General features: G+C 51.2%; 1 protein-coding gene across 1 annotated transcript; it reads right to left on the reverse strand.

Moving 5' to 3' along the window:
- Positions 1 to 898: 898 nt before the first annotated feature.
- Positions 899 to 13,194, reverse strand: ece2b (endothelin converting enzyme 2b; the record flags this gene model as incomplete). Its single annotated transcript, XM_084446311.1, has 18 exons — positions 899 to 1,473; positions 1,617 to 1,712; positions 1,801 to 1,991; positions 2,121 to 2,188; positions 2,307 to 2,417; positions 2,590 to 2,693; positions 3,000 to 3,077; positions 3,209 to 3,307; positions 3,548 to 3,658; positions 3,956 to 4,070; positions 4,515 to 4,657; positions 6,275 to 6,463; positions 6,634 to 6,699; positions 6,790 to 6,936; positions 7,832 to 7,956; positions 11,968 to 12,183; positions 12,266 to 12,410; positions 13,108 to 13,194. 18 exons carry the CDS (start codon positions 13,192 to 13,194, stop codon positions 1,297 to 1,299), a joined length of 2,268 nt encoding a protein of 755 aa, XP_084302437.1. The 3' UTR covers positions 899 to 1,296.
- Positions 13,195 to 13,924: the final 730 nt, after the last annotated feature.

Consider the following 13,924-nt stretch of genomic DNA (forward strand, 5'->3'; position numbering starts at 1 on the left):
CCGGTTTTAAGCAGTGTTTTCGAACGAAGACTTTACTGAATCATAACCAACCGATTGGAGTGTTGGATGTTCTAAAACGTGAGCTTTTGAGATTCAACCTCTCGAATCTTCTGGTAAGACTTGCGCCGCTTCTTGGCCGCTGTATCTGAACTTGGCTGTGCGGAGGTGGAGGTGTGAGAGCTAAACAGCGAGGCCTACCGGCGGAGGGCCAAACTACTTTCCAATGCTGGGTGCACTGAGAGTTGCGACAGAGGACGTAGAAGAAAGAAAGCCATTCTAGAGTAGTGACTTATAGTAATAGTTAAGGATGTTTCACATTATGCTCAGCCTCAGGGCCTCAGGGTTTGTCCAATTTAGTCCAGGGCGAGCACAAAATCGTCAGTTGGACGATCACTTAGACCAAGCTTAACAAATACCAGGTTCTGAGTTATAGGCTGAGTTAAACCCAGGCTATTCTTACTAAGAAGGTTAGCCCAGGGATAAGTAGCGACTAGTGTGAAAAGGCCTTATGATCCCTGCTGTGAGATCACAGTGAAGCTTGTGTGAACTCTCTGTGATGTCACAGAGGGAAGTGAGAATTGTCCGTGAGGAATAAACCTCCAGTGTTGCATGTGTCCAGACTCAGTCTACAAAGTTACATCATGCGAAGTTGATTATGACTCATTGCAAGGTCACAGGGGCAGCTCAGTAGAGCCCAGCCTACGTCACAGTGAAGTTTCTGTTCTTCCTATGAGGTCACAGAGAGAGCAGAAGACTTCATGTGAAGTCACAGTGGTTTCAGCAGGAGCTCGCTGGAAAGACGAAGGGCTCCGGTTTCAATTGTAAACAGAGAACACGGCAGCAACAACAACAACGCAGAAGCATAGAAAAGGGGGTGTGGACAGCCGTCTGTGGCTCCTCCCCTCCCTGCCCCCACCGAGTTCAACAAACAATAAATAAGACTTGACTTTGTGTCCCACTGAGGACCAGGTAGGGGTGGGGTTTTTAGAGGAATAAGTAAAACCATCCCCTGACACTGGGCTACACAAACATAAACAAGTCACCTCAAGTCACATGAACTTCTCTCTCCACTCCCACCTCACGCTCGCTCAATCCATCCTTTTAACCACTTTCCACCACCTGGTAATCCAGAATTGAAAGATCCTTTCAGCTACAGATGAACAAAAACAAAACAACAGATAACCAATGGTCAGTTGGCCGTCCAACGTGGGGATAAGCTCCTCCTCCTGGTCCTCCATGCGGCCGCTGTAGACAGTGGCCCTCTGGTGGCTCCTCCCCCCCCCCCGCCGGGCCACACTACCACACCTCGCAACGGTGGCCTGAGTTCATGGGTGAGCCAGAGGGGCACTGGAAGTGCTGGGCAAAGTCCGGCGAGTTGGAGAGGGTGCCGATGACACGGAATCTGGGGGGGCTGTGGGGGTCCGTCATGAGTCCCTCGTGAGCGCTCTCCGGCGTCCGTACAGAACACCACACCTGGAAGAGAGAGGGCGTCCAGTTACGTCATGAGACACTTTTACACACAGTAACATTTCCCTACAAGTGACACTATCATCTGTACACAGATGGGGTACTATGTTGGGACTCATCATGAGCCCTCCACAGATCCAGCTACCCACCTGAGCAAATCCCACGAAGAACAGCTGGTCGTTGGTCAGGTTCACCGCCGGCAGCCTCTTTTCCTCTCCGTTCTTCTGCGCCCACGCCTTGTAGGCCTGACCGGACCGGACCAGATGTCAGCACAGAGACAAATGTCCACCATCTCAACGCTACAGCCGGTCATGTGTGCCGTTTTCCACTCACGTGATAGGCCGCCTTCAGGCCGCCGTTGTCGGCGATGTTCTCTCCCAGCGTCTGCTTGCCGTTGATGTGCTCCCCGTTGATGGTGTACTGGGTGTACTGTTCCACCATGCACTCCGTTCGGTTCTTAAATGCTTCCACTGAGGAATTTTGCCACCACGGTCGAAGGTTCCCGTCTTTGTCGTATTCCCTTCCTTCGAGCGGGAGAACGGAAAACAGCACTTAGGTAACACCGGGAGAACGTGCGGAATAGACTGTGTATGTCGAGCGTGTCTTTGCATGCAGGTTGGCGCGCTGTCATTCGCCACACGCCGGACACTAACCCTGGTCATCGAAGGCATGCGTGAGCTCATGTCCCATCACCACTCCGATTCCTCCAAAGTTTAGAGCTCTGAGAAGACGCCACATCCAGTTAGTAACACACACACAAACACACAATACACAGTCACACTGACTGTCCAAAGGTGCGACTAGAAAACCAACAAAAACCAACACAGGTAAACACTCACTTGGGGTGGTCCCGGGCATAGAAAGGTGCTTGGAGGATTCCAGCAGGAAAGACGATCCCATTCTTATTGGGCATGTAGTAGGCATTGACCGTAGGAGGGGTCATACTCCACCTAGAGGGGCAGAGGCCAGACCAGGCATGAGGGTGGGCGTGGAACTCTGCGGCTCCTTGGCAGTGACTGTGATGTCACGACCGTGGCGCTGACACATTTCGACAGACGTACACACTGAGGTCTAAACAGTGAAGACGGTGATGAATGAAGGGGGCCGCAGTCGAAGACTCACTGATCTCTGTTGGGCGGCTTGCGCAGCTGGTCGGCCATCACTCTGGCGGAGAAGTTGTAGAAGTTGAGCATGTTCTGGAAGAAGTTGTCCTCCGACACGTCGTACTGAGAGGAAGCGGGTGGGAGAAGAGACGGGCTCGTCACGCGAAACAATCCGGCAGATTTTGTCTAGCGCTGTGAACCGTTAACGCCACTATTTCCCAGTGAAATAAACCCAAAGAACGCGGTTTATCTGCCGTTGTCGTGATAATGTGAATGCATTTTTGTCCGACGCTCCGGCTAAGGGCGCCTGGTAAATGCCTCACTTATCACAATGCCAGCGAGCTCGTTTTAAAGTGCTAATTTATACACAGCGTAAAGAGGTACAACAGGTCTGGCCGTTTGCGGGACATTACAGCAGCGGTCGCTCACCCCGTCATAAACGTCGTCAAGCTCTTTAGGGTCCAGGATGAAGTCGGGGAAACCTATCATGTCGTAGATGGCGTCCGCCTGAAGAAAAACCACCAGAGACACGTCAAACCGGCCCGTCCTCCGGGCCACAGACAGGAACGTCTCTCCTCAGGGAACACTGCAGAGTAACCGCTGATCATTGGGATCCAGTAACAGGATGAAACTCTCACCTTGTCCTTAGCTGCCTGCCGCGTCTGTTTGTCCATCCAGTTGAGGTGATCCAGAGCGTCTTTGAACGCAGTGCGGATCTCGTTGATCATCCCCTCGGCCTGATATCGGAGGATGAGCGACGGAGGAGAGGGGAAGGAGAGAGAGGAGGATATGCTGAGCAAAGGAGGGCATTGGTGAAGCTTGTCTTTCTAATGACATCTCATGATACGGAAAAATATGACATGCCATTGCTCATCATAACCACTAGATGGCAGTCATTCACCATGCAGTACAGTTAGACCAGTTTTAGAATATATACAGTATATTATTGTGAATAAGTTATTTTCAATGCTACTCACAATCTCTTTGCTGTGTTTGTCGAATGTGGCTTTGACAAAGAGAGCTCCGAGCGCGAACCCCAGTGTGTCGTCCGTGTTCCCAATGCAAGTCTGCCATCGCGGAGTACAGGACTGAGCAGAAACACACAGACAAGAGGTGAAGTGAACCACGCTGCACTCCCAGGTCACACTCGTCAGATGACTTTTCAGCAGTTGGGAGAAACTGCTGCTGCCAAGATTTGTATTTCTCTTGGGAGATGCACTCTGAAACTTTCCCTTTTTATTCTTTCTTCCTCACTTGGCAGTGGTGCGGGCAACTGGAAGTGAGCTTGAGAGGCCATAATACTAGTGTCCATGAAGCTAAACAACACGCTTAGACAGAGAAACACAACACCGGGGGTGTTGGTAAGACATGAACAGAGTTGACACCTTCTTGGTGCCGTAGAGGCTCTCCAGCAGCTTGTCTTGGGCGTTCTCAAAACGCTGGTCCAGACTGGACACACCCTTCTGGGCCAGGTTCCACATCATGTAGTTGTTCAGTAGACTGCGGGAACGACAGGGGGGGAAGTGACAGAGGGGTTGGGAATGAATGGTGAATGGCAGTGACAGGTGAGAGGTCACAGTAAGCAAAAGCAACTTTAAAAATTTAAATAAAAATTTAAAAAACTTCACAGGAAATGCACCGTTGGCTGGTTTGTTGTGCTATCAGCTGTTAAGTGTGTGTTCTGCGTCTATGGCTTCCAGAGTAGAGAGCCAGACAGCCAACACTCATCACGCATAAAAGCTACTGTGGAGAGGTAAGGAGCGATAGGACAAGTGGAATTCAGGGGCTGCCTGGCGTCAACAAAAAATAATAACCATGCAAATAAATGACGTCGTGTGTCGTATCAGGTGGCAATCGCTGAGGAGACTGGATCGGACGTCCACCCGTTGTGTAGCGGGAGTGTGTGGCGTGTGGGACCCGGTGTCCGTGTGTCCAGGCCCTCACCTGCGGTCCGTCTTGTCGATGAGCTCCGACACCTGCTGCAGGTACTCCTTCGCGTAGACCACCACGGGCTCCGTGTCGTTCAGGTCGAGGGGGGACAGCGCAGAGATCAAGTAGTCCAGCCAATCCACGGACGGCGCCAGCGCCTGCGAGGGGAGGAGGCGAGAGCTTGGTAACTTCAACTCCCACACAACGACGCGGATAATCAATCACAGCATTCTCCGGTCTCTGGAGAAGATCCGGTTAACTGCTCAGGGACCGAGGCAAACAGATAACATATATAATAGGACGCGTTGAGGGACGAGAAGTCCCTCTTAAGTTAGCTTTTTAGGGCCCGGACCGCAATTCCAGCTGCCCTGCCCTCTGGTTTGGGGGTGGGGGAAGGGGTTTACACCAAAGCCCTGAAATCTGGACCCTCTTCCCTGCACTGTAATGCAGAGCGTGGGAGCAGGCCTCATGGGGTCGGGGGGGGGGAGGGGGGAGGGGGGCAGGTTGATGAAATGAAAACGCAAATAATTCCTTTATGGGCTTTTTGGGAGGTTGCTCTCAGTCTTCATCTTTTATGGGTATCACCCCTCTTTGATCTCTCAGCCTGTTCTCAGGGAACACTTCCATATTTTCTGCTTGCCCTGGGAGTCGTTATGCATTGTGACAAGAAAGAATGTACAGAAACTGTTCTCATTTTGAGTAGGAGTCTAGTGACGAACACATGCGAGAATAGAGTGGCCGGGGTCAGAGCTCACCTCATTGACCTTTACCCCCATTGACCCTATTGATCCCCTTGGCATCTCTTCAGGAAATGGGATTAATTTGCAAATGCAATAATGAGTTTTCTCTTCTCAGACAATGCAAATGCAATAATGAGTTTTCTCTTCTCAGACAATGTCTAAATAGTCATGGATCAGTGTATGGCTGAGCACATTATTAAGCATTTCATTGTACGCGGTACCTGGTACTGTACCTGTATATTGTATCCAATGACAAATAATCATCCTGAATCCCTGACCAACTGACTCCATTGAACCATTTTGAAGAGTCAAATGACTGGCACATTTCAAAAAGGACAAACATAAAATCTGTTCTGCTATCGGCGCAGCCCATATGCAACACGCTCATTCCACACAGCGAACAAAGATGCATCTAGAGGTCGTGTCATCACGAACAGACCTACCTCCGGCCCACTTCTAATCCACCTACCACTAGACTCCTCCTCACCTCAGCCTGCCCGGGAGATAGAAGGGCCTAGCAACCGCTCTTGGTAACAGTAGCCCTGGCAACCACCGGAGCATTCACAAACAGAGAAAAAAAGAGGCTTTGGCCCGCAGTCTTCAGCAGAGAGCAGAACAGCGGAGAGATGGAGTGTGAGATTGAGAAAACAGGCGGAGGTGATTCTGATTCTGAACGATTCTGGCTCTTTCAGCCAACGAGGCAGGGGGAGGGGGGACGGAGAGCAGAAGAAAGCTGCTGTTTTGACACTGTAATGGAAACTGAAGGAAAATCAGGATGAGACTCGTAGGCGTATAAGGAAACAGTGTGCTATACTGGCGGATCTAAAGCCACGTGTGAACAAATAAAATAAAAAACAATTAAATGGAAAAAAGGAAGAAAAAAAATATGATGAAACATGCAAAAAGTAAGGTATATTTGCCCAAATACAGTCAACAGAATCCAGAGCCACATTACCATGTATGTCTATCTCTTGTACACACACACACACACACACACACACACACACACACACACACACACACACACACACACACCTGCAGCTCAGCGATGGTGATCTTGTGGTAGATCTTCTCCTCGTCCCTTCGTTCGTCTTGCGGCACGGTAATGTTGGCCAGCGCCGTCTCAAAGTCCAGGATCTGCTGCATTTGGACCTGGGTGGAGTTCTTGTCCCCCCCCAGTAGCAGGCCCAGCTCCACCATGTAGTCCAGGTAGGCCTTCAACACCTGGGATCGGGTTTAGGGTTAGGGTTAGATCGGGTTCGGGGTTTAAAACCCACACAGAGCGTTAAAAACCCAGGGGGTGACACATCAAAGCAGTTACAGGACGACGTATGAAACGCATGAACAAGTGTTTGGGAAGATCTCCTCACTCCCCGATTCCTGGCCTCTCTCACCTTCTCATTGGCCGTCTTGTTGAGGTAATAGTCACGCGAGGGCAGAAACAGCCCTGATTGGTCCACCTGGCAGAAAGGAATCAACAGGTGAGTATAACGACCCCTCACCCAGACGGTCTCTCTGCGCTGGGTAGCGTCAGGCCGAGAAGAACGCACCTGGATGACATTGCTGTTGGAGTTCTTGGGGTCCACGCTGACTCCGATGGTGAAGAACGGCTGGGCTCGGTACGGGCCGGACACGATCTTCAGAACCTCCATGAAGTTGTCCTTGTCCCAGGGCCCCGTGATGTTCCACCCCCCGCTCTGTTGTCATAGAAACCAGGCAGAGGGACGCCGGGGACAGACACAATGAGATATGATACCCATGGACAGGGACGCGTGGGGTTCTAAACAGTCTTGGGTTGAAATACACTATTTGAAATCATTTTGATTACTTATCTGTGCTGCGCATGACTTGTTTTCTGGTGAAATAGAACTAATTTCCTTTCAAACCTTTATTTATACTCGTAAAGCCAATGGGCTGTTAAGAGCAACACAAACTCCACTCACCTGACATATCCGAGGCCGAATCAAGCAAACACTCAAGTAACTGAAAGGATTTCGACCAAGGTCTGCTTCTCAATCTGCTAGCTTGATTTGCGGCATATGGCATTGGCCTATCCTGACCCTATCCTAGACACCCACAGCCAGAGAAAGTGCGTGGGCTTCTCCCGAGGCAGACGCCAAGCAGAGCAGAGGCAGGCTTATCTAAAGAACAAGGACAGGGTGCATCAGCGCGGAAAATAAATGTCTGTGAGCTTAGCTGCCCCAGCGGATAGGGAGGCTACAGTATTTCTATCGAATATCAAGGCGAAAGCAGATATGGATTTACTGGGACAGAACCCGATCAAACCCTTTCTTGTTGGGATATTTTTCAATCTCTCTTCTTCTGAATCATGCCCTGCCAGCCCCTCGAGCGTCAGTGGACGGTACTAGCAATCACTGTGGTTTTCAACAGAACTTGAGAAGGGATGATAGGAGCACAGCGCACAGCGGTCGAGGCGAACAGCAATACGCCTTTAGAAACGTCCGAAACTTGGATGGGAAGGGGGGGGGGGGGGTCTAGGGTTAGAGGAGGGGACAGTGTGGTGTGGTGTGTGTGTGTGGGGGGGGGGTCTGAAGCGAGGCTCACCATAGGGTTAGGGTTAGCGAGGCTCACCTTAGCAATAAGGTCCATCAGGGGCTGGGACCCCAGCTCCTCGATGCGCTGCTCGTTGAGACAGGACAGGTAGTAGAACTGGGTCTTCCTCTCGGCCTCGCTGCTGGAGTTGAACGTGCCGTTCTCTGGAGGACGGCGCCGCCGGGGAGGGAGCGGAAGAGGGAGGGGGCGGAACAGAGGCTAACGTTATTAGGCGGAGCGGAGAAACGGGCCCCGAGCTGTACATCTTCCTAAGTGAGTTAGGATGACAGGAGAGGGACGGGCCTGAGGTGTGCGGTACGGGGTCACGGAAGGCTCACTCTTCATGGCTCAACTGTTGACTCTTCACTGACAGGCAGGAAAGCTGTGTGTGTGTGTGTGTGTGTGTGTGTGTGTGTGTGTGTGTGTGTGTGTGTGTGTGTGTGTGTGTGTGTGTGTGTGTGTGTGTGTGCACAAGTGTGTGTGTTTGTGTGTGTGTGTCCGAGCCTGTGTCTGTGGTTAGTTGGACGCTGACTGATGTGTAACGGTCTAACAAAAATGGCAAGGCCAAAATAAAGGCAACAGGAGTGAGACCAGAGGCAGGAGGAGAGACAGGAGGAGAGACAGGAGGAGAGACAGGTGAAGAGGCAGGAGGAGAGACAGGTGAAGAGGCAGGAGGAGAGACAGGAGGAGAGACAGGTGAAGAGGCAGGAGGAGAGACAGGTGAAGAGGCAGGAGGAGAGACAGGAGGAGAGACAGGTGAGGAGGCAGGAGGAGAGACAGGTGAAGAGGCAGGTGAAGAGGCAGGAGGAGAGACAGGAAGGAGAGCAAATGCAGGAGAAGAGACAGGAAGAGACAGAACAGGAGCCGGCTCCCTGGCGTCTGGCTGTCGAAGCCCAGACAGGAGCCACCTCTCCTCGTCTGAGAGACGCCAGACCCCCGGGGCCACATTGCTGCTGTCGGTCGGACAGTTCAGGCCTCCCACCGGTCAGCTGCTAGCCTGCTGCTAGACCAGGAGGTCCAGACCAGACCAGGAGGAGAAGATGTATGCCCAAGGCACAAGCCTTGTTGATGAGGCTGGTGGCCGTGGGGAAGAAGCCGCCTCCTGCCTGAGGGGAGGGGCGTGACGAGATTGTGGCCGGGGTTGGAGGGGTCAGCTGCAATCTTCCTGGCCCGCTTCAGCGTCCTGGAGTTGTGCAGGGCCAGGAGTCAAGTTTCTAAATACCGTAAAGTTAGGTCCATAAATATTTTGACATTGACACAGTTGTCATCTCTTCGGCTTTCTACACCACCACAATGGATTTGATGAAACAATGACAATTAAACAATGAAGATGTGCTTTGAGTGCAGACTTTCAGCTTTAATTTGAGGGTACTTACATTCAAATAAGGTGAATGGTGTAGGAATTATAAACAATTGTATATGTGGTCCCCCTCTTTTTAAGGTACCGAAAGTCATTGGATAATTGGCTGCTCAGCTGTTCCATGGCCAAGTGTATGTTATTCCCTCATTTCATTTACAAGGAGCAGATGACAGTTCTGGAACAACATCCTATGGACAGATGGGACAAAGATCAATTTGTACCAGAATGATGGGAAGAGAAGAGTATGATGAAGGTAAGGAACTGCTCATGATCCAGAGCATAACACCTCATCAGTGAAGCATGATGGTGGTAGTGTTATGGCATGGGCATAAATGGCTGCCCACACCATACATGAAATGGTTCCATGAAGCATACTGCGAAAGCAACCAAAGAGTTTTTCAAGGCAAATAAATGGAATGTTCTGCAATGGCCAAGTCAATCACCTGACCTGAATCCAATTGAGCATGCATTTCAGTTGCTGAAGACAAAACTGAAGGGAAACTGCCCAAAGAACAAGCAGGAACTGAAGACAGTTGCAGTAGAGGCCTGGCAGAGTATCACCAGGGACGAAACCCGGCATCTGGTCATTTATATTGGTTTCAGACTTCAGGCTGTCATTGACTGCAAAGGATTTGCAACCAAATATTAAAAATGACAATTTGATATATGATTATGCTAGTTTGTCCAATTTCTTTTGGTCCCTTAAAGAGGGGGGTACCATGACTACGGTTGTAGTCCCTACACCGTTCACCTGGTTTGGATGTTAATACCCTCAAATTAAAACTGAAAGTCTGCATTTAAAGCACATATTGAATGCTTCATTTCAAATCCATTGTAGTGGTGTAGAGCCAAAATGATGAAAATTGTGTCAATGTCCAAATATGTATGGTCCTAACTGTATGTCTCAAACACAGCTTAAAATATACCCCCACAGAATGGACTGCAAGGCTTCCCTCTAGTGCAGTTCATCAGGCTGCTTTCTGATGTTTTCATAATTAATCTATTCAGCTCGTCGGTGCAGGACTTAATGGAATGGCTACATTAGCATGCTACTACAGTGTCTAACAAGCACCAAAAAAAGCTATTTACCGCATGTCTCAGAGAAATTTGGGCCTTCGTAAATTCTCTTCCAAAAGGACAAACAGAATTTTTCAACTGCTGGGGCATTGAATCTATGTCTGTTTCAGTTTGTGTCTGTGCGTGCGTTTGTGTGGGTGTGTGTGTGCATGTGTGTGTGTGTGCATGTGTGTGTGTGTGTGGATGGATGCGCGTGTGTGTGTGTGTGTGTGTGCGTGCGTGCTTGTGTGAGTGTCGCATGACCAGAGCAAAACATGTGGGCTCCCATGTGCAGACTGAACACGTGACAGAGCAATCAACCCCACATCCTCCTCCCACCTGAGCCCCACTGAGGCTCAGACTGCCTTCAACCGCATCGATGAAACAACAAACACAGCGCAGCACCAGGGAGAGAAGGAGCAAGAGAGAGAGACAGAGAGAGAGAGAGAGAGAGAGACAGAGAGAGAGAGAGAAGTTATGTAGGATGTAAATAACGGCTCACAAGAGGCGGAGAAAGGAAATGAGCGAGGAATGAAGGTGTGAGGAATAGCAGGGTGAAGAGAGAGGAAGTGAGGGATGAAAAAGAGCTGCTGCACAAACAGCTACAAATCACCATCTCCCGCTGAGATAGTGCTGTCATGGCAAATCTCATGAAATATGAACCAGACGGCCGGGAACAGATAAACAAATTATCATACTGAATAAGAGCTATAACTCTTTTGTCCTTAGTCAAAAATAAAAAAGGCCGAAATAAATTGGCTTGGTGTCAAGGCTGAGCTTTCAGCTCCGGGCTTGGCTGCTCTCCTCTCACACTGACGCTTGTGGACTTAATTAAACAAAGTGACTGGGGGGGTTGCTGGAATATTCCACTAGTAAATCAGGAGTGGGTAGCAGCTGCAGTGTATGTCAGACCACTGGTTTCTCAGTGTATGTCAGGCACTGGTTTCTTGTCGGTGTCCAGTAGGCCAGCTTTACTGCAGGGACTGGCTTTTGTATACCGTTGACTAGGCACAATTCTACACCGCTGCGCAGTCCATCTATAGTGCTGTTTGTTTTGCCTGCGTTTGCACTGCACTGAGGCAGCACTGACGAGGGAGCATCAAAACAGACTGCGACCAATCTATATCTCAGCTCGTACTCTTCAAGGTGGGCTCTCGTGGATACAAATGTGCAAGCACACCATTACACGCACGCACGCACACACGCACACACACACACACGCACGCACGCACGCACGCACGCACGCACGCACGCACGCACGCACGCACGCACGCACACATGCGCGCGCACACACGCACGCACACACGCACACACACATACACACACACACACACACACACACACACGCACACACACATACACACACACACACACACGCACAGGTCCACAGCCAAACCCACACAGTTCCACACACACACACACACACACACACACACACACACACACACACACACACACACACACACACACAAATAAATGAAAACATTGCCGTTCTGTATCGGTTAACTCAGGTAGGATTGTGCCACTCACAGTGGAGATCAGATGAATACCTTCCTGGCCTCAGAGCCTGCTGTGTTTCATGTTCCATTGCCCATGGAATTAAAACTATTCCCTAATGGCCGCCAGCCCCCACCTTACAGGTCGCCCTGCCACTTCTCCCCTCCAGCTGGCCCGCAAGCAGGAGAGCTACTGAAGCTGAAAATGTGTGTGTGCGTGTGCGCGCGCGCGTGTGTGTGTGGTATGGCCATACTGTACTGACCCAGCAGGTGTTTGAGGACAGCCTGGTTCTGGTCCCAGATGCTGTTGAAGGTGCTCCAGCGAGAGCGTCCGTCGGGCAGGGGGTTCTTGCGGACCCAGCCCCCGCAGGCGTACTGGTAGAAGTCCTGGCACGGGTCAACGCTGCGGTCCAGCGCCTCCACGATCTTGCTAGCCACTGTGATGCACGCCTCGGTCAGGCACAGGCTCCGCGCTGGGTCTGGAGACACAACGGTATAGGTTGTAACAGCGCGGTCTGCGGCGTGCGTGCGGCATGCGTGCGTGTCGCGGGCGCTCCTGACCTCGGTTGTAGTGCACGCCCAGGGTGATGGCGCAGCCGAACAGGGCCAGGAGGGAGGCGAGCAGCAGGCCGGACAGAACCACCTCCAGCTGTGTCCTCCGCCCCAAGGGACCCAGGAGTTGGATGCCGCCCTTCCGGAACCCGATCTGCGGAAAGACGGGAGTCAGATTCCGACGCGAGGAGGAAGAGGAGGAGGAGGAGGAGAGGAGAGGAGGAGGAGGAGGAGGAGGAGAGGAGGAGGAGGAGAGGAGGAGGAGGAGGAGGAGGAAGAGGAGGAGGAGGAGGGGCAGGGCACCGTGAGAACCAGACACAGGCAGCTTCCACTTTCCATGTATCACTTGCACATGCCGTGGGTGTCACTGCAAAGCACAGTATTGATTTATTCTCCTTCGACCGCATGAGGAGAACAGTAAGACAGTATAAAAGTCCCATGTAATGGTGCTGGAATAAATGGTACAAATACTAAGCCTATTTGAGTATACAAGTTTAGGTAACAAAATGTAAATGTGAATCAAATACTCTACTATGATTAAATAATAAACCTTTTTCCCAGCAGCCATTTTGTCATGGTCATAGCAGGAGCCATAATGAATGCTATTAATTACACCTGTGTTTACCCTGCAGTGACGTCAAAATGGCTGCTGGGAAAAGGGTCTATTCCACGGCTGACAAAGTGGTCTACGTCTGACAAATGCGGGTACCACATCCATCTAAAGACGACAACCACCCCCCCCCCCCCCCCCCCCTGCAACTCTGGGTGTGTTAGTGTTGACGTGAACACAAGTAGCCCCTCCTGCGTTTATCCCCCCGGCCCACCATCTCAGCCCTCGCCCTCAGACTGACCTCCACGCTGTCGGGCGACATGCCCCCGTCGGCCGAGTTGTCGGCCGCCTCCTCCTCCTCGAACGTTGCACGCTTGTAGCTTGACATCTGCGGGGAGGAGGGGTGGGAGAGGGTTAACCACGGAGGGGAGGGAGGGGGCGGGGTTGAGACGCACCGGAGGATAGGGAGAACCGGCCGACAGCCATAGAGGGAAGGGAGGGGATCTTAAATGGGCGCCGTCTATCGCCAGGCAGGGTTGGAGAGAACGAGCCCAGCAGCCCGGAGGGGGAGACGGGGGATGATCCAACATGACCTCCTGAGGTTTCTCATCCCTGGCATCCTGTCACAGCGCATTAGCCTTCCCTCACACACACACACACCCTAAGCGCTAATGGAACACAGAGCCGTATGTGTGTATGTGTGTGTGTGGGTCTGTGTGTGGGTCTGTGTGTGAACAGCCTTATGTCTCCCCCAGATGTGTAATAAAATGTCATGGAACCAACCGGCCTGGTCTCTGTGATCTACTTGTGCTACAGAGCATCTGCTCTGAGCGGTAAGATGTCTACTCCCCTCCCAACACACACACACACACGCATCACGCGCATGCACACAAACACACACACACACAAACACGTAGACACACACATAGATACACACACACATACGTATCAAGCGCATTTACACAAACACACACACACAAACACGTAGACACACACATAGATACACACACACACACACACAGACACACACACGTATCAAGCACGTGCACACACACACACACACACACAAAAACGTAGACACACACATACTGTAGATACACACCCACACGCAAACACAC

This window comes from Borostomias antarcticus (assembly GCF_949987555.1).
Source record: "Borostomias antarcticus genome assembly, chromosome: 1".
NCBI lineage: Eukaryota > Metazoa > Chordata > Actinopteri > Stomiiformes > Stomiidae > Borostomias > Borostomias antarcticus.